Source organism: Meleagris gallopavo, chromosome 3 (genome assembly GCF_000146605.3).
Source record: "Meleagris gallopavo isolate NT-WF06-2002-E0010 breed Aviagen turkey brand Nicholas breeding stock chromosome 3, Turkey_5.1, whole genome shotgun sequence".
NCBI lineage: Eukaryota > Metazoa > Chordata > Aves > Galliformes > Phasianidae > Meleagris > Meleagris gallopavo.
Window position 1 is genome coordinate 88,612,476 of NC_015013.2, and position 21,962 is coordinate 88,634,437.

The 21,962-nt window shown below is 36.9% G+C and overlaps 1 protein-coding gene across 1 annotated transcript in view; it reads right to left on the reverse strand.

Moving 5' to 3' along the window:
- Positions 1-21,962, reverse strand: part of LOC104910481 (trafficking protein particle complex subunit 9-like) — a 176,181-nt gene that overhangs the window by 44,627 nt on the left and 109,592 nt on the right. Inside the window, exon 3 of the mRNA XM_031552978.1 lies at positions 15,373-15,483. Coding sequence (XP_031408838.1) covers positions 15,373-15,483 — 111 coding nt within the window. The remainder of the gene's footprint in view (positions 1-15,372; positions 15,484-21,962) is intronic.

Here is a 21,962-nt window from a genome sequence, read left to right on the forward strand (position 1 = left end):
GCATATGGATCAAAAAACATGTGAGACGGACTTTGTAATTCAAGTTCACTACCTGATACATTCAATGAGTGAAATTTCAAAAAATGAGCAAATATCAGTTCTGAAGACTGTTCAGACATACCAATAAAGAACACTAGAAAATCTAGGAAGTTCAAGAGTGTCAGAAATTGAACCCACGTTCTGGTGGGTTGGGTTGTTTTTTTTTTCTCAGATTTCCATAGAGACTATAGTAGCTCTTGTAGTAAATTCCCATCCCCAACCATGAATTTACAGTTCTTCTGACTTCACTCTGATAAAGCTTGAAAAAAATATATATTGACTTGTTCTAAGAACTTCTAGTGGACATATTTCTGGGTTTCACTGCAATTTAATTCATCACCCTTAATGCTTCAGAAGAAATCAACTATAAACATTTCTAACTTGTTGTAAGTTTGTTGTGCCCTAGACTTAACTGCTGACCCATATCAACACTGAAATGAAAATACTAACACTGAAAGTTCAATGTTTAAAGAGAAAAATCCTTAAGGTTGCAGAGCCATCTTCCTACATCCCAAAAGAAAAGAGTCAAAATGACTGCTGGCTGCACCTTAGGGCGAACTCTACCATGCACAAATTGTCTGAATGTGCATTCATATCCTTCACCTTCCTGAAGGGTTTGGAATTCTCTACCCCTCTCTGAGCATGGTTTGATTACGGTTAGGGTTAACTCTTATCATGTTGCCTTCTTCATGGCTACATTTTCGTATCTTATCACAGCTCTAATCCCATTTCTTGCTGTTCAGCAGAACTGAACTATTCCTTCCATGTTATCAGAAGTTGCAGTGCTTGACAGACCCCCTGATTTTAACCTGCAACTTTTCTTCTCTGCTGCTCTGCCCCCATTAAATGGATATGCTAGGACTTCTGGTCAGGTCACTGCCTTGCCTGGAAAATGTAGCTGAAGTTAATCATGCAATTACATTTGAGAGTACTTAGCCACTGGAAATGTTATAGCAGTAGTCCTCTAAAACACCTACAGGAAATTAAATAATGGTATCATCAGCCCATGCGTATCTTCTTAATTCAACCTTCTGTACCAGGTAACTGCATTCATACTACCTTGTCGCAGGTGCAAAGAGAACACAAGGCTAATCCTCCTTACTGTGAAATCTTCTATTTATAGGAGTCTTGCTTTAAATTAGCTTTTCAGCTCTTCAGGATATGGTTTCTTTCTTCATATCTCAGCTGGTAGTAACATCTGATAATAAATAACATGACTAATTTTTGGTATTATCTGCACACACCAACCAAAACCTTGTTTAAAAGCACCTAAATCATTTTATATAAAATATTTGATGGACAAAATAGATAACATTTGAGTGACTAGTGAGAGTTATGATTCAGATTTTTCTGACCAAGCACAGAAGAACAAACTGTGGAGTTCAGCTGCCCATTTGCCCTGCCCTGAAAGAATTTTATCAGCAGTCATTCTACCCATTTGTTCCACTTAGGATCTGTAACTTAAATACAGGGGGAGGGGATGTGTTAAAAATAGCAGCAGCAAAAAAAAAAACCACAACAAAAAAAAACTCAATTAGTAAGAATTGCCACAATAACCTTTGTCAGGATAAATTTAAGGTATAGGGCTCAGAGATAGTTACTATGGCAACTAGAGGCACTTGCAAGGTAACATTAATGAGAAATGCAGTATCTGTCACACAACGAACTGGATGCAGCAGTAGCCTGGCAGGCTATTTACAGAAGCTGTTTGCTTCCCAGCCCCCTTTTCACAAAGAGCAGTAGGAAAATAAAATGCTGCCCAAGAAGCTTTAATATGAGTGTCTTTAATTTTGTAGGCTCTTAGCACTTCTTCAATCACTAAACTGTTAAAACCTCAGAGTAAGCTTTACTCAAATTGAACAGATTACACGTACAGCCATATCCACATTTTGCCTATTTTTTGCAAAATAAAATTAGCTCTCAACTTGTACAAAGTAGTAAGGCCATGAAACACATCATTCAGGTACCCGAAAAGATATAACCACAGTACTCACAATAAGAAAAATATTATCTCTGTGTGTGCAAGAAGCTGACACTATCAAACTTCACGAATTGCTTTCTTTGACAACCCAGTGCTCATCTGTTATTTTTACAAAGTATAGTTTACCAGTTAGAAAATATCTCAGATTTCCCTTCAGTATTTGTTCCCAAATACAAACAAACAAGTATTCAATGTGAACAGGCTGAATAACAGATGTTTCTCTTTTTTTGTTCACAAAGTCCACTTGCACTTCTAATATCTTTGAAAAACAATCACAAGGCTGGGCTGTCACTGCCACCACATGCTTTGTTGGCAAAGACAAGCCTCCACTAATTTCTAGCTATTCCCACAGAATAACACAGTTCACATCAGGGTGCTCAATGATGTATTTTTCAGTTCTGTGAAAAAATACTGAAGTATGTTGAGCCCCAGCTCCTCTCTACTGCACTGCTAACTATGGCAGAGGACGGAAAAGCTTGTTCAAAAACAGTGCCATTCTAAAAAACCTGGGCCAGCTGAATGTGGTATTTCATTTACGCTAAGATCAGAGGGATGCAGCTGGTTTCATTCACTGCCATTCATTACTCTTACCCTCACTCTTCATGTAGCTATGTTCCCTACAACTTTCTTCCCTGTGCAACATGAAGTTTCTCAGTCTGCTTCTGTTCTGAATCGAACCTTTATGAAGCAGAAGAATCCAATCAGAAGGACTTTCGTAAAAGCTCAAAAATTGCTATGAATGAATTATTATTATGAATTATTATTAAGAATTATTAAGAGTTATTAAGGTGGTTGTGGATGCCCCATCCCTGGAGGCATTCAAGGCCAGGCTGGATGTGGCTGTGGGCAGCCTGGTCTGGTGGTTGGCAACCCTGCACATAGCAGGGGGGTTGAAACTCAATGATCATTGTGGTCCTTTTCAATCCAGGCCATTCTGTGATTCTATGATTACACTATACTTGATTATCAGTCACAAACAGGCAGCTTCTCTAATTTTAAACTTTTGAATTAAATACAAAATTCTTTCTCCAGGTAACTCATCTCCTAAAAGTAAAGCACTGGAGAACACTCCAGTATTAAAAAAAAAAAACAGATCAAAGGCAGTTTATGATTCAAATAGGTTAAATGCAGTCCTGGCAACCTAGCAGCCAAGCTTTCACACTGGTATTAGTAGGTGTTAGATCTCCTTGAAGCTGCTTAAGCTCTGCCAACTCACTGGGAGTTGTACAACTCATTAACACCTTTTTGATATAAAAGAAAAGGCTGAGAACAAAGACTCTGGAAGGAAACTTGGGTGATCAGTAGGTACAGCTGAGAAGTTGGGTCCTCATTAGTCAAAGGGAAAGGTTTTAGCTGAGATTCAGCCATGGTCAGGATTTTGGTACACATGCTTCTATTATTAGAATTAATATGCTGCCATGTGCTCTGAGGAGTTGACATACATTGCAATTTGAACATTAAAAAAAAAACAAACACAAACACTCCAGGAAAAAAATATAGGTGACCTGGTAAACTGTGAAGTTGTAATAATCGAGAGAGAAAAAAATTCTCTTGTAAGCAATGACTCAACAGATTCTTTCCAAAATCAAATTAGTTTCTGAAGACATACCCAGAGGAACAATTATTTTAACTGTATTAAAGGTGTGCACAGACACATTAAAGCACTGGTCAAATTCTACAAGTTATCTAGATTCAAGTGTGGAAATCCTCCAGAAACCTTCAGTGTGGACATGGCAAGACCCTCACGGAGAAGGCTGGACAGAGCTCTGAGCAACCTGAGTTAGCTGTAGGTGTCCCTGCTCATTATAGGGGAGTTGGACCAGATGACCTATAGGGGTCCTTTCCAATTCAAGCAGTTCTATGATTCCATGAAATAATTCAGTTTGTGAAAACAAGAATCAGGAAACCAATTTTCATCTGATGACCTTACCAACTGTTACAGCAGACGGTAAAACCTTGATCCCATCCATAAGTGGGATGTAATCCTGACCATGATAGACATCACAAACCAATGAACCACCAAGCTGATCCATGTAGACATAAGTGTTAGACCATGCAGAATTTCCACCCCTTCACTTGTTATAAACACAACACAGCAACTATAAAGACACTGATAGCAGAAGCATCACATCACAGAACAGAAAGAAGTATTAAATTTGAGAATCGTGGAAAGAATAAAAACATATAATGATGAACAAAAGCATGAATAAATTTATGTTCTACACAATTCTGCTTTATAAACCCAACATTCTTGTGAATTAAAGGTTTATATCTGTAAATCTCAAAACATCTTAGAAGATTAGTGTGCTCATAAAAGGAAAACAGAATTTCAGAAATGCAATCATTACCATATAATCTCAGAATAAGGCACAATATTGCAAAACGTGTAGAAACATGGTCAAACGATGGATACTATGAATGCTTTAAGACATATTTCAAATAAGGAACAACCATCCAAGACGAAAATTCCATTCTCAGAAGAAAAACAAACTTAAGAAAGTTTTATCTTTCCAAAATATGAAATAAGCTGAAGAACTGTTTTTGTATCTTAATAAAAAGCACTGGAAAGTTTAGAAAGTCTAAAGAAAGAAACCAAAAAATACAGTAAAGTTCACCGTTTGTCAGCCCCCACAAAAACATAATATTAAAAATGGTGATGAAACATTAATGTATAACACAAAGGCATTCTGGATTGAAAAATATAATTTCAGAAGATGAATCAAAGAAGAAAATGACAACTATGAAGGCCTTGCTATAACTGTGCTATTTGAAAATTCAAAATATTATAGGGAATTAGAAGCATTTGTGCTCATAACAGGGAGAGTGCTGAGAATACAAGATAATAACATGCACACACTATATTAGGAAAAATGAAGACAGTATGCATTCTGAATTATAGTTTTAACTGTTAATTTTATTCATACATACTTTTCTTAACATAGGGTTTCCTTTCATCTTAAATAGTTCTGAAGTCCCACCTTTTCATTTGGCAAAATTGTAATAGAGGTCTGAAAATGTCCTTCCATGCATTGGTACAATGTCTATTCAAAAGTACCATAGAATCGATTGGGTTGGAAGGGACCTTAAAGCCCATTGGCTCCCATCCAACGTGACCTTAACCAACTCCAGGGATGAGGCATCCACAGCTTCTCATGGCAGCCTGTGCCACTGCCTCACCACTCTATCTACCTAACAAGATGGCTGTTTTTTATTCAACTTCTACTGAACACTGCACAGATATTTTCATGTATGTCTTGTAATCCACATCCAGTTTCTAAGAGTTAAAATAAAGTCCAGTGCTCATCTTGGCTATTTAATGCTATACACTATATCGAGTTTTGATCTTTTTTCCACCTTAATCATCACTTTGGGTTTATTAATAATGCATCTCCTATTTTACTATCCTGTTCTTCTGGAACTCCACATAGCTGGCTTCCCAAATTACAGCCCACAATTTATTATCATGGCATCTGCCTACTTCTTACTCCTTTTTCCAAATAGTTTCCAACGGGGCTGAGTGACATGGACTCCAGAAGGATTCCACTGATGACTTTATTTCTAGAGCAAAAAAGTGATTATTCACTCATCATAGAATCATAGAATGGCCTGGGTTGAAAAGGACCACAATGACCATTGAGTTTCAACCCCCCTGCTACATGCAGGGTCACCAACCACCAGACCAGGCTGCCCAGAGACACATCCAGCCTGGTCTTGAATGCCTCCAGGGATGGGGTATCCACAACTTCCTTGGGCAACCTGTTCCAGTGCATCACCTCTCTGTGTGTGGAAAAACTTCCTCCTAATATCTAACCTAAACCTCCCCTGTCTCAGTTTAAAACCATTCCCCCTGTCTTATCACTCTCATAAACAGCCGTTCCCCCTCCTGTTCATATGCTCCTTCAAGTACTGGAAGGCCACAATGAGGTCTCCCCCAAGCCTTCTCTTCTCCAAGCCCAACAAGCCAGCTCCCTCAACCTTTCCTCATAGCAGAGGTGCTCCAGCCCTCTGATCATCTTAGTGGCCCTCCTCTGGACCCGCTCCAAGAGCTCCACGTCCTTCCTGTACTGGATACCCCAGGCCTGGATGCAGTTCTGCAGACGGGGCCTCACAAGAGCCGAGTAGAGGGGGACAATCACCTCCCCTCTCCCTCCTGGCCACCCCTTTTTTAATGCAGCCCAGAACACAGCTGACCTTCCGGGCTGCAAGCGCACACTGGTGGCTCATGTCCAGCTTCTTGTTCACCAGGACCCCCAAGTCCTTCTCTGTGGGGCTGCTCTTCCCCCAGTTTGTATAATTACCTGGGATTGCCCTGATCCAAGTGCAGCACCCTGCACTTGGCCTTACTGAACCTCATTAGGTTTTCATGGGCCCACTTTTCCAGCCTGTCCAGGACCCTCTGGATGGCTTCGCTTCCTTCCAATGTATCAACTGCACTGCTCAGCTTGGTGTCATCTGCAAACTTGCTAAGGGTGTACTCGATGTCACTGATGAAGATGTTGAAGATCACCGGTCCCAAGACCAATCCCTGAGGGACACCGCTTGTGACCAGCCTCCATCCTGACACGGAAGACTCTTCTGTCACCTTTCTCTTAACCAATTAATAACTCTCCCTTTTAATCCCACAGTGAATCAGATCCTCTATCATGAGACCACTGCCATATATCAATAATTACATTAAATCTTCCTTACCCACAACTTACAGAACATTAATAGATTTAAGAGCTACAACTCTGTGTAAAAGCATGCTTAATCGTTCTCAATTCTGCACTCTAATTCAGTGCAGATGTATTTAAAAAAAAAAAAAATTGAAGGAAATCTGTATTTAGCCTTCTTTACTACATGTTACCCTCATCCCTAGGGGCATGTCCTCACAGCTCAACATGCTTAATCTGCAATGTTTCCAACAAGTTAGCATCTTTCATAGCTTGAAAGCACTATGTAAGACAAGGAGTGATTTTAAAACTGAAGATATGAAGGCTATAAACACACCTACATCACTAGAAAAATATCAGAGCACCATGGTATTCTGATTTAGAAATCCTCTACCTCTAGTAAAACTCCTTTTGAGGGCCAGAAAATTAAATTGCTTCAATGATTAAATTTGAAAGCTATTACCATTTAAAATCCCTACGCTAAAGCAAAATTCTTTGTTTTTACTGTACTTGTCCACTGTAAGGAAATGAATTACAAGCAACATGCATTTTCCAAAAAGGAGCAAATGTGCTCAGAATGATGTGGTGTTGTCCAAGAGCATACCAAGGGAGCATGGTGAAACTCTTCCTTGGGAAGACCCAGCCAGTGAAAGAGTGGGCTGCAGGAGAGAGATGAAGTGGTCCAAACCAGGAAAGATTATGGACTCCACACCATACATCTCCCTGCTTCTCCAAAGATTGCCAGGGATCATTTTGTCCTACACAGAGATTAAAAATGAAGCTGACAATATACAGAATTAACGCATTTGAACCTGGTAATCAAAAAATCAAGTTTTGTTATGTTACTTAAATTAACTAATGGAGATATCAGGGTAAGTCAGTGCTATGACACAACCATGACAGCTATTTGTCTCAAATTACCCTTCTTTCTTAAAGCAGTAGGTACTTTTCAGTGGAGTGAGAAAGGAGTGCTATATAGAGTAACTCTGTGTGTAAGGGTAGGGTAACACATGGCATATAAATTTACCCAAATACAGTAGTTTTTTAAAAGAAATTTGGAACAGATAAATCCTTACACTACTCCAAAGAAGGCTTCAGCTTTTTGTCTATGACCCTGATATAACAGCATCAGAAGGAAAAAAAGAAAAAAAAAAACACTATTTCAAACTTATGAAAACATCACTATCACTACAGAATGAAAGCATCGTAAAAAAAAAAAAAGAAGCTTTATATACCACAGCATTTACATAGCATCTTTCAGACTTCCTCAGATCACTGGTGTCTTAGCTTTTTTTTTTTCTAATGAAGGAAGAAGGAAATGGATGTCAAGACTCACGAATTAATTCAAACTACTGAAGTGCTAATTTTGAATGACTTTCCTCTTTAAAGGAACTTTAAAACAACTATCTTAATTACACTTTTGATCATCTAAAATAAATTAATAGGAATTGCATGTATTCATTTCCAACCTCAGGAAGTCTACACTGCACCATCATGATCTTTAACAGAAGATCAGAGAGCAGGCAGAAAGCCAAATCAGTGCAATACTGAAGTATTTTTAATAAATCCTTCAGCCATTAAAACCAGACTAACTGGTAACTATTCACGATAATCTTTCACCTCATTAACGTAGCCACCACAGCAGCAAAACACAGCGGTGCTCCTAAGCACAGAGCATGCTGTCAGCTGAGTTAGTCTACTTATCTATAAACACTGGAGAAACCAGCTGTACCTGCACCCAAATGTTTACTCTTCCATTGACAGTATGAACAAAAATGTTGGTAGGACAAAGTCTTACAGGACGAGGGAAGGTGAGAGAGGGCCCCATTCATATGACCGTGTGCCTAGCAAGAACAATGTAACACTGGTAGCTTTGGGAATAATGAATGAGTTTACCAATGAGCAAATTTTACCAATCCTCAAATTTTCCACCTACATGTTTCTTCTTGTTTTTCATTTAATGAAGGAAATAATGTCCAGTGAAAGGCTGATAACAATCAACTTTCAGCATCCACTTTTTTTCTTCCATGTTGAAACATTATCCTTCTAAAATGACAATAAAGACCCAAAGGTACCAATATGTTTGCATAATTAAGTGCAAGCAAAATTTGATTTACACTATGATTTCTTTCAAGAAGCAGTACTTTTTCCTGTTTCACTTGTTGATCCATTGTTATCTAACAAAAGAAGCACTTAAAATTTTTCTTGCATTTCTCCTTTTTCTTACCACCTATCTTGTACAAAAACAAATGAAAAAGTACTATAATTTCAGCCAATTTTTAATAGGTCTGCACTTTGTGTAATGCTTCCACTTAAGACTGCTAGTAACAAAATCTGTTTCTCTAAGTGTCTAGCATCCACAATTCAATATACAAATAATTTTTCCCCTGAGTATTAAAGAAATGAAGGAAGGAACAAGCTTGACTCCTCCTATGAAAATGCTCCCTTAAAAAAGTCTAAATTTGAATTCTTAAATCAATTACTTTGAGTTCTTTTCAAGAGAGCTTTTGAAGCATTGCCTATGATCAGCACTCCATGTACCCATCTTTGTCTCTTAAATCACATCAGATTTGGAGTGATTTTCAGATTCAACACTAGGATAGCAAATGTGTACTAACATCTATGAAATATTTTGTATAGGGGCCAACTCATCTAGCTTTGTTTATGCTACACTCTATTACATTTAATAAATTCTGTCAGAGACAAACTTGGCTTGCACTCACATTTGTCCCCCAGTACACAAAATATTAGAAACATTGCAAATTGGGTCTCCTAAGGTCAAGTCAATATTCAGTGAAAAATTACCATGCAGGCTACATCCAGCCGGTTAGTCACCCCTGATTTAGAAGAGCTGTTAAATTGCTTACACCTACTTTTGAGGAAGAGGAAAAAACCTTATGAGGAGTTGAGCAATCTCACAATTCTCTTGCTCACTGCCTGCAGAAATACAGTCTATCCAGAACAAAAGGCACTGGGGAGGGAACAGAGAAATGAACAAGCAGCTAGCCACATTTACTGCTGTTAAAACCTGAAAGGGGTATTTGTTTTCTTATCATCAAATACAGGACCACAGCACCCAAAAAGTTCTTCCTGCTAGAAAGTCCTGCAATTATGGAGTGGTCTTGAGCCATTTGGCAAAGGACACCTCAGAAGAAGCCAGGACCTTTGCCTCCACTTTGGCTTTACCTACTGTTTTCACCTCCCTTAATAATTAAAAGAGAGCCCTTCTCTGTCCCCAACTTTGTGTAACACACTAATATTTTAACTTCTACTGTACATATCAAACCAAACTCAAGGTCTACATCATTTTGATCAGTTATTTGTCTGCATCTTCCATCACAAGATCCCGTTCTTCTTAAACACGTGCAACCAGAACTCAGTGATTTAATTCGCACTTACCATTCCATATTTTTATTTGCCTGTTCAACTCTCCTATAACATTTATTTATTTTGCAGCACCCGCACTGAGGATCCAAGACCATCCAAAAATCATTGGTTGCTCAACCACAGTACTCCTGCACTTCACCAAACAAGCAGGTCCCTTCAGTGGAAGAGAGTCCATGAGTGCTTCAACTGCAGAGCAACCCAAATAAAGCTTCTCTTTATTATTCCCTTTATTTCTCTTTACTTCTTCATAGTTCTGTTTATTATTTACCATTTTCATTGATCTTATCCGTAACGTCTCCAACTTTTAAGTCCTTTGAAATAAACATGAAAAGTGGACCTGACCAGTGCTAACTACACAAACCGTCCCTAAACATATGTATATTTCCTTTCCAATTTCTCTGTTAAGGATAGCCAATTATTAGTCCAAAACTGTGTAGCATATTGATACATTGATTTGGCTGTTAATAAAAATAAATAAAAATAAAAAGCCTTACACAACAGAACTATGCACTTAACAACTGTCAAGCAAACATAATCTATTACCCTGAAAACTATTTTTGTTAATACAACCTTTGATTTATTTTTTTTTCAATCAGCTCCCTAAAAATCTTTCAGCTTGCCATGTACTTAACATGAAGAATCAGAGAAACTGCTGTGAAATTTCAGTTTCTCTCAATGACAACATACAGAACTTTCATCATCATGACTTTGTCTTTAAAAAAATAAACCATAACAACAATGGAAGGAAGAAACAATCTCTGATACAAACAACATATCCTGTCATAAACAAAAGCACAAATTAAAACTGACATGGCAGTTATGTGTAATAACTATCATGCTTTATGCACAGGACAACAAATTTACCGAGGGAACTTACTGTTGAAAGGGTAAAGAATCTTTAAGTTCTCCTACCCTCTGGAAGGGGACAAATTTTAAAATGTTTTCAATAAACCTGTGCATTGCTAACTAATATTCAAGATTTCAGTATACAACACTTCCATTTAGCTTAGTATTCTTTTTTTATTACACAGTTATTAAAAAAAGACAGTAAGTATTTAACACAAACCTGACAACCAGTTTCTAGAGTAATGTCACCTTCTGCAAATTCAACATTTAGCCAATTAGGTCTAATCAGATATTCACAGACTTCACAGCCCAATTAAGCAACGTATTTAAATAAGCAGTAGTCACTGGCCTTCGTTAAGTATCCATACAAAGGATTTTTAACATAACTTATTTTTCATGGTTAAAAAAACCCTACTATGAGAGGTATAAAAATAAAAATAATAATTTCATTATTTCCTTGTTCTTGACTGCCACTAGAATTTAAGAAAAAAAATTACTTCAAGAAGTCTGAGGTCAATATAAGTTCACTTATCAAAACCACATTTAACAATAATAACTTACTGTAGTGGATTGTTTAAGAAAGCTCACTCATTTAGCCCTATAACCCTGCTAAAGGGCATGAACTAGCTTACTCAGAATTCTTGGCTTGCAGGTCTTAATTTCTGATCATTGACTTTGCTGCTGTGGTATGTATTAATTAATTACTTAATTATTCAATTCCCAAACTTATGTACTAAATATATATAAGGAAGAGGGAAAAAATATATATATAAGGAAGGAAATCTATCATATTGTTTCCCACCAGCATTCACGTGAGTCATCTTGCACTTGGGCCACAAGAGCCACATGCAGCACTATAGACATAGGGAAGAGTGGCTGGACAGCTTCCCTGCAGAAAAGAACACGGTGGTGCTGGCCAACAGCTGGCTGAGCATGAGCCAGCAGTGTGCCCAGGCAACTCAGAAAGCAGTGATTTAGATTGGACTTTAGGAAGCATTTCTTCGTGGAGAGCATGGTTAGGCATTAGAACAGGCTGCTCCAGGAGGTTGTGGAGTCACCATCCCTGGATAAAGAAGACATGTGGATGTAACACTAAGAGATGTAACTTAGTGATGGGACACAGTAGGTATGGCTGGAGATTGCACTTGATCTTGAAGGTCTTTTCCAACCCAAATGATTCTATTGTATGACAAGTACTTGTCAGATCTTGTAAATGTTGCCCAGAAGCCTCTGTCATTTGAATGACCATAAGAGGAATTCCTCATTTATGATGTAAAATACCAGTCATACACCTGTTCAAAAACGTCAGGGGTCTTTACTATACATAGGGAAATACAATTCTCAAAAAATTATAGATCTCGCTCATGTACCTGGTGAAGAAGTTGCCAGATCCTTGGCAGCTCCTCCATGGCTGGCAATATTTGACCCTTTTTTCCAGACTGCTGTTATCAAGGTCCTGTTTGTTTTCACTATTCAAGTTTTCGACCAGCTCTGTTCCCTCACAGCCGAAAGCACTGAATCTCATGATCCTCACACCAAGGCCAAAATAGACCTTCATCTAACAATGTTACATTTGCAGCTGCTAACTGTGAAGTCGTGTAAACACAAAGGACTCAGAAAACTCAGCTGTGTTACACCACAAAGACAGAGGACAGGATTCAGCTACTCAGACCACTACCTTGTTAATCTTCCACAGATTGTAATGTTTGCCACTTCTCGTTGACAGACACACTGCACACAGAATGAAGATGTAAAGGTGAAGTATGGTATGTTGTACAAAATGAGATATGTTGGGGCACATAACGTGGTAACAACTATTACCATAAATTATGAAGTGATTTACAGATAAATTAGGGTTGTCATGAAACTTAATTTTAATGGTTTGATAATCAAGTAAGAAACACAATAATTACCATACCTGTTTTTCAATAAACCAAAATCACTGCTACTAGCAACACTTCTTTGTTAATGTACACAATAAAATTCCCTCCCGGAGCTGCCTGCTGCTGTATTCCTCTAATTCTTAACAATCTGTTGAATCCCACATCACTGTGATAAACAATTTCAGTTTCACTGCTGATTATATTGAAAATATTTCTAATTTACAGCAAACCTCCTTCAATCATGTACAGCAGACAATGCAAGAAACAGTTTTATAGATGGAAAGCTCCACTAGTCTAGAAAACTATCTCAAGACTGGAATTTCCAATAGCTTTTCTAAGAGAATTCCTGCTCCATAATATAGAAAGCAGAAACAACGCATCAGAGACTTCCAAGTTATTTTAGTTTCTAAATATCCAGGGGAAGTAAAGAGGCAAACAGTAAGCAGGAAGCACCATTATTCTTCTTTTTAGGTTTGCTGGCAGAAAATATAAACACAATCTCAAGCAATGAGAACAGGGATGAAGAAAACAATTTCCCAGAACCTACTCTTCATCAGGACAGGAGATTTCAAAATGATGGTGATGGATGGAGGGAGAGTAAATTACAAAAGAAATCACTAGTAACCAAAGTAAGAACTGAAGGAAAAGTTACACTTTAAATAAAAGTGGAATGAGGAAAATACAAAGAATGAAGAAGGAACCAGGAAGGTACAGGGAAAGAGGGAAAAAAGACCTTTATTGAACAGCCTCACCTCAAATATCACTCAAATTAAAAAACAATTGATGCCTGGAGATGAAAAAAGATATCCTAACAGTAGGTCTTAGTGAAAAACACTGTACATCTGGACTAGAAACATTTGGTTCAAAAGTGACACCCTGTGAATGACAGTTCTACATTATAAAATAAAGATCTAGGACCCTTGCCTCAAAAAAGGGAAGATTTCTTGTTTTTTAAATTATCCAAAGCTCCACAGTAGAAAGAGTTGGCTAATTTAAAGACTCAGTGTATGTTCCATCTAAGTCCCTGCAGAGAATTCACTAGAATAAAAAATAAACCTCCAAGTAACGCAGGAGCTATATTTACAGTCACAAATACATACATATATTAGATATATGTATATATAGTTATAAATACATAGTTGAAAGTTATACTGTTTATCATTCAAGAAATAACAAATATGTTTAGAAGTGGTAGAAAACTCTCTGCAATTCCTAAACACAAATAAAACAATAAAATATTTTGCATTAAGATTAAAATCAATATCCTTAAAAGGCTTAAATTCTTCCAAGAGCTACAAAATCCACTTTGCTAAATGACTGTTTTGAAAGTCTTATTGAAAGAGTTTTTACCCATTAAAATGTAATGATTTCAGGATATGTAAACTTCAATTATTAAATCCGTAGGAAAACAAAAGCAATTCAAACAAGGAGATGCAAAGTAATTATAAAAAGCTATTTGTAACTTCATTCCTGTTTATTACATATTGTCCCAAAAACTGTGAGTTGCAAATTCATACACAAATATACAGAGAACACATATGAATATGCACATTTTGATAAGTAGTCTGATTTTCTGAAAAGAGTGAATTCTTTCTGAATAAAATTAGAAAAGGAAGAAGCACTGCTTGTTACCACTATTTCTGTCCACTTCTTCAGAAAGAAAAGTTGACAAAATTTAACCTTGAGACAACACCTTCTGTCATGATATTACTGATATTTCTACATACTTTGTACTTGCTTTTCACAATTGCTTGTCTTGCAATTGATGTATTTCTACTTTGAAATAATATTCAGGCTGAAATTTAAATATATTGAAGTATTTCCTTTTAAATGTTTATCAATTGTATGACTTAAGAGAACTCTCCCAAAGAACAGAACTGTGATAATGTCTGTGACCAAACTGAAACATATCTTTTCTCATGGTTCATCTTTTCAAGAGTAAAATGATGTTATCTACGCAAAATGATCATCTGAAGGAGAAAAACCAAACAACAAAATACCTAGACCACATTCAGATGTAGAAATTCCATTCAGACACAATATGGTAAATAAGTGTTTCATGATGTAGTTAGGTACAAAATAGCCTAACCCAGCAGGGTTGGAAGAAGTAAATACAAGAAGTAAATACAATACATACAAGAGCCTACTTAATTCTAGAATGCTTTTACTACAGAAATTGTCACTGCTTATTCAGCAATTTTATTTTTCTTAATTCTGGTTCTGGTTCTGGTTCCCCATAAAAAGTCTGGGGAACTATATGGAGAAAAGAGAATTTCAAACTGGGAAAGGATAAGATCTACTGGGTTCTGATTTTAACAGCAGCAGAACTATGTTCAGAGCACATGAAAATCATATTAAAACATTTACTAAGAACACAACTGAACTAGTTGGGTCAGTGTTATATCCGCATGCCTATTCACAACCTACCCTATTATTTATTATCCTTTACTAGATTCAAAGCCAAAGAAATTAAATTGAGAAAGTACTCAATGAAACACCTTTAAAAAAGGCCCCAAATATCAACATCAGGGTAGAAAAAATAATATGCTTTAAAGCAGGGCCCTCAAAATATGAAAGGACTTACCGCTGGCATTCTCCAGCGTGCAGAATTAAATCTTCGTTGTTCCGAGCACTGATGGTCAACTCATGCTCTGTTGAATTGAAGACATCAAGAAGTAGATGACATTGTCGGGTGCTGTTTAGGCAGGGGGAAAAAGGATATCACAATGTCAATAAAACACCACAGAACAATCATACATACATCTGAAAAAACATTTATACACTAATATATATGCTTGCATAGAAATACACATATATTCACATATATTCAAGAGATACTAGATACCTTATATCAATATCTTACTCTTTTAGTAGAAATATCTTTTCTAAAAAACTAAAACCTGACAGAAGCATATATCCAAAGAGTTCCATGACAATTATGACCCCAATAATATTAAGTCCTATAGCATTTGATCATCTGCGTATATTCTTGCTCTGCTGCTTTAAGATTCACTTCTATGGGAAAAAGCCACACGTTTTATTCAGTTCTTGCAGCATTCACACAAGACAGGTTTTATTACTTCATACTACCTTGACATTTATCTTTTTAAGCAGCAAAACTTTAAATCCTTCTCAGTTTGTAAGGGAGCAGTTCCACATATTATAGAATCACAGAATGGTTTGGGTTGGAAGGGACCTTTAAAGATCATCTAGTTCCAACCCACTGCTATAGGCAGGGACACCTCCCTCTAGACCAGGTTGCTCAAAGCCCCATCCAGCCTGGCCTTGAATACTTCCAGGGAGGGAACATTTAAAACATCTCTGGGCAACCTGTTCCAGTGTCTCACCACCCTCACAGTAAGAATTTCTTCCTACTATCTAGTATAAATCTTCCTCCAGTTTAAACCCATTTTCCCTTGTTTACCTGCCCTTATAAAAAGTTCCCCCCCAGCTTTCCTATAGGCCCCCTTCAGGTACTGGAAGGCCATTATAGGTTCTCCGTAGAGTCTTCTCTTCTTCAGGCTGAAGAGCCTCAATTTTCTCATCCTGTTCTTGTGGAGAAGGTGCTTCAGCCCTCAGATCACCTTCATGGCCTCCTCTAGCCCCATTATGCTCACAGGCTGGAGAATGTTGGCTTTCTCCATTACACCAAGCACTCCAGAAGAGACAACTTTGTCCCTTCTTACAGAAAGAAACACACAGACAGGACTAACAGATGGTCTTATATTAACCAGCTACTGTCTTTCAAATCCAAATTTCCCTAGATGCATTCATTGGGAATATACAGACAGTGTTTTTGGTTATCTTTGGAAATAGTATTGATAGAGCTACAGAAAAGAATCTTAACTGTAGATTTTTAGTCTTATTTCTAAACTTTTCTTCTTTGTGAAACAATGTATAAACAGGAACATTGAGTGAAGATTATAATGTAATACAAATGAAGCAAAAAATCTGAGAGAATCAGATAGAAAATGCCAAATGCAATCAGATAGCTATGATAATGCTTTATCAGTCCACTCTGAAATTCAAAACTTCCTCAGAAGCTACTTAATCAAGGAAAATATCCCAGCCATAAGCATCACTATAATTTATCTATAACTATAAATGACTTCGACGCTTAAATGTATTTATAACAACATTAGGTGACTTGTCACTGGGAATTACAGAATAAAGTAGTATAGCCATTGTACAGAGATTACAGATCATTACAACCCATGTAATTGCTGGCACAGACACTAAGTAGGGAAAAGCAACTTGTATTGGATGTCAGAAATAAAACTCATTAGCAGCTTTAACTTATCATAAAACCAGAGAAACACAGAATGGCTTGGGTTGGAAGGGACCTCAATGATCACCTGGCTCCAACTCCATACCATGGGCAGGATTGTCACCCACCAGGTCAGGGAAGAAAGAGAAACACAGTGGTAAGATAAGGGTTGCCAGAGCCATCTTTCAAGTAACACGCATTCAAACTCTGTAAGATACAGTCAAGAGCCTCAGGTAACCAAGTACACTTCTACTGCATAAGAATTTCAATTCAACTCCAGTCATTCCAGAGACAATTAAGCTCTGACAATGCAAGAGTACAAGAGCTGCTCTTCCACTTTTGAAAAAGGTCCTCTGGTGTGTAATGCAATTCTTTTCTGAGTATCAAGAGAGAGTATTTCCAGGGCGCATACAGGAGGAACTGCACTGATGCCATGCAGAACCCTGAGATGGTGCATTCTTAAAAGTATGAGATTCAGCCCCAAGTGTCAGCAACACCACATGCAACCAAGCACTGAGCTACAAGCAAGCACTGCCTGGGTACAGCACCATGCCTCTATGGAAAAGCAGAAAGGAAACAAGAGGTGGGAGGGTAGAGGTGCTTTTTTGGTATTTTTAAGGGTTTTTGCTCTTTTTAGGTAAAATTCCAGTGAATACTGAATATAGATAATGCACAAAGGTATCTGAGTGCCTGAAGCAAACATGTCAAAACTCATGAATTTTGAACAAATAAGGAGTCACAGCTTCTAGCAGAAACTCCCTGCCTATACAGCTCACATAAAAGGAACGATTACAAGAGGTAGTAGCCAACCTGTTATCAGCAAGGAATGAGAAAGTGAGAAAGCAAGCCAGGCTTCCATCTCACTGCTGGGAGTGGATGAGCCCTGCAAAGCCACAGAAAGCTTCTGTCTCTCCAGCAGATGCTAAGACATGATTTGCAAGTGAGATTTCTTTGTTTATAAAATTCAACATGGAAGCAATTTTTTACTTATCCCACAGAAAGAAACAAACAGTTGTTTGAAATAACATTCATACAAGCCTTGTACAACAGTTTTTGGTGGCAGAATCAGAGTTTTGTAAATAAAACTGGTGTTATAAATATAAGGGACCCATACAACCAGCAGACCTTCAGAAGTGAATACCATCACTAATTCTAACAATTCCTGAATAAAAACTCTTGGATTATGCAGTAAAAATTATTTGTCACGACACTTTGCTCACCCTTTACGAACACCACAAGAAAACAGGTGTACAGGGGAAATATTTTTTCCTTGTCACTTTTCAGCTAAATAGGGAAATCTTCAGGAAAAAATAAAAGTCAGAGAATCATTACAGTACTTGAAAAATAATAAGATACAGGTATAAAATGATTGCAGGCAACATGAAGGCAGTAGGAAAATACTACATCACAATTCAGGGTAATTACATATCAGCACCAAATCAACTATTAGAGCAATAAAAAACAATTTCAGGTTACAAAAATATACGAACTGAAACAAGCTCTGAATACTGGAAACAAGACAAAATATAAACTCTGGAAAATTATATGTAATACTACAATAAAAGGGGAAGAAAAGAAAAGTATGCAAGTTGCTAAAGAGCAATTTACTTAAGACCTGGAAAGTAGAAAAAGTTTCTTTTTTCTCTTTATTTTCTGCCATGTCACAAGCAGTAGGACTGTGTAGAACTAATGAAGCTGAGCTACAAGCAGGTCAAAAATGAAAGTTCCAGGAAAACAAAGAATTAGTAAGAAAGCCTAATTCCCTCTTCATATCAATTTTCACTACAGATAAACTTACAGAAGACCATTCTTTGAAAGACAGGAATGAAATGACCTACTTCAGTGTCAGTGAATGATATTTTAGAAGTAAATCATACTCACACAAGGGTGATAAAGGAACTCCAGCAAGAATTTGCTGAACTACTGCGCACAGTTTAATTCAGTAATCTGCTGTTTAAACTAAGCTCTCTACCAGAAAAATTTCAAATGTCATATTGTTTTAAGGTGATTAATTTCATGGCGATTGAGAAAAATCTGAGACCATCAGCCATTGCCTCCACATGAGGTAAATGAGTTTTTTTGAGAACTGTGTAAGGTTATTAAAAAAAAATTGAACATTCATACTAATAAATAAATCCAAAGATGATTTAACTACAGATCATAACAGTCCACCAAAATTTTTGGCTGAAGAAAAGCAGTAATAAGCCTGTGTTTCTAGGAACTGGGAAGAACTATCCAACATTTGCTCAATATCTTCTTATTTTACTAAACTACCCCAATTTCTTCCCCTTTTAACAAACTATATACCACCAGGTAATATTTTACACTAAATATTTAGCGGATTGGGAAGGGCTGTACAGGGTAAGCCACAGGGAGAAATTAGCCAGATTTTGACCTAGAGTGATCATATAAACTTCATTTTCCTGGGAAACTATCCAGCAAAACACATCAGAAAATGGAAATAGATATCTTTTCTGAACAAAATGATGTGCACATATTGCATTGTATTAAGAGATCAGTTTAAACAGAGATGAATGTATACAAACTCTGGGTTAAGTTCTTGAAAAGATTTTACTTTGGTTCCCATCTTGCTGTTTTGAATCAAGCAGTTTCAAAGCCTAAGAGAAAAAATGCTAAAAATCACATTCTGCAAACAGTTTCCCTTTCAATTATATTCCTTGTTTGTCTCTTGTATTTCCTTTAGAAGAATCTAGTGCATGTTTCACATGCAAGGTTTTATTTTATAAGTACCATGAAAGGCTGAATCTCAGGAAGCAGTGCAGGCGAAAGCTAGAATTAGAAAGATGTTTTCAGTTGGATGAATTATAATCTAAAGGTCTCAGAATAATGTGCACAATTAAGTCAGTACTTACTTCAAACTCTAAAAGATAAGATTTATTTATTTTTAATTCTACAGTGTCTCAGAGATTTATTGCATAAATTAATTTCTATTATCTTCCTTTATAGAACCCGGGACGTAACACAAAGAGAAGTTAGTGACATGATGAATCAAACCATGTATTAAAAGCCTTACAGTGTTAGGATTACAGAAACAGTCACAAAAGTGGGGCCATGGGAACTCAGACAAGAGGCAACTACACTATGATCTAGAAATTTCTTTCAGGGGTATTGCAATTACTATTCCGACCTACTCTGAAATGACATCAGAGGATATACTTCAGTAACGTTTAACACAATATTACAAACCAGATGCAGCTATCGCACTCTAATGACAGCTCACTGCTGTGAATAATCTTGTTGCCATTCTGTTTCTAGCTTTGTTCTAAAGTCAGTTCAAACAAGAAACACTGAGAGGGGTTTTGGCAAGTTATCAGCATCCTGACTCAGCTTAGTTTGCCATCAACTGAAATGAAGGAACGTTTTCACACCCACATTTTTGTTTGTTTCTTTCATGCCTTCTTTTTAAATGGTCATACCCAAAATCCCTGTTCAAAATGATGTCAGAGAGAGAAGAGAAGCACTTGGAAATGACAACAGGCAAACACAGGCTGGAATTCAACCCAACTTCTCCAGATCCACCAACAAGCACAGTCTCTTCATATAACACAGCAAAACAATGATTTAGAATATAAATTCTAGATCCTAAGGATCTTTGTTGTTGCTATTTTGTTTTGAATAGTTTGCTTACTTCCATTTAATTTTTGCTGAATTCCCTATAAATGAATCTTTCCACCTTAGATTATTAACTCAGATATTCACATATCTTACTATTAAAAGGGATTTTTCACATAATCTAAGAATTGTCCTCATCCGACCTTTCCTAGTTGTAAACCTTCTCATTTATGCTAAATATTCCCAGCACATCTATAAATACTTGTAGATTTATGTTCTCACATCTTCATTTGCCAAACTCTACGTATTTAACATTTTGATCTCAAAAATCAATGCTCCCAATTTGTAAGCTACTATCTGCTGCACTTCCATGAACTCACTGCAACATATATTATTAGCAGAGTTTAGGGTTAGCAAGATGATTTAAACCACTGGACCTAAACATCTGTGTGTCATGAGTTCTTACTCATTAAAATATATCATCAGCTCAATTGTGTGAATTTAAATAAAGAATGTAGTCTAGAAAGACATCCAGTCTTGAGAATACAAAAGAAAAATTTACCGAACCCACTCCTTGACAGTTTTTATAAATGGTTAATCAGTCTAAGCAATCAAAAGGGCTTTACTTGAAATTGAATTAGCATGGTTTCTTTTTCAATTGTCTTGATTTCTAATATAAAAGTGAATTGAACATTGTGGAGCACTGGAACATTCTTAGACTAGGAGCACACTTTAGGCATTATTACGGACTGATCCCTTGTTAACAGCACTACATCATTGCATTAAATGAAATATATTAATGCTACAAAGGGAAATGAACTTACAGTTACATGAAATGGCACTTTTTGGACTTCACAGTGTCAGATCTGCAGTGTCGCCTTTTTTCTTTTTAATCTGACTCAACTACAAGGACAGAGTCTCAGCCTCTACTCTTGCCAAAAAAGACGTGCAGCTGAAGCTGTAAGGCGGTGTTAAGATCAGAAGAAAACTTGGCTGCCTTAAGAAAATTAAAAAATTTACTTTGCTCATCATCTTGAATTTGTAGAATGGAAGGGAAAGACCAAGCCTTACCCAAAAAGGAATGCGGTATCCTGGTTTCACTATGGATGGTCTTCATCTACAAATCCACATTTTCTAGCATTTGGAGATGATTCTCATTTACTTTTGTGTAGATGGCATAATGACAAGGGATGAAAAGAAAAAAAGTACCCTACATTGCACGCAGAGCCTATCTTACTACAATTTTGATTAGTAATCACAGGATAATAATTTCCTTTCAAAAACAAATAAGCAAATAAAGGATTACAGTGACATGACCGGAGGCAAACAACTTC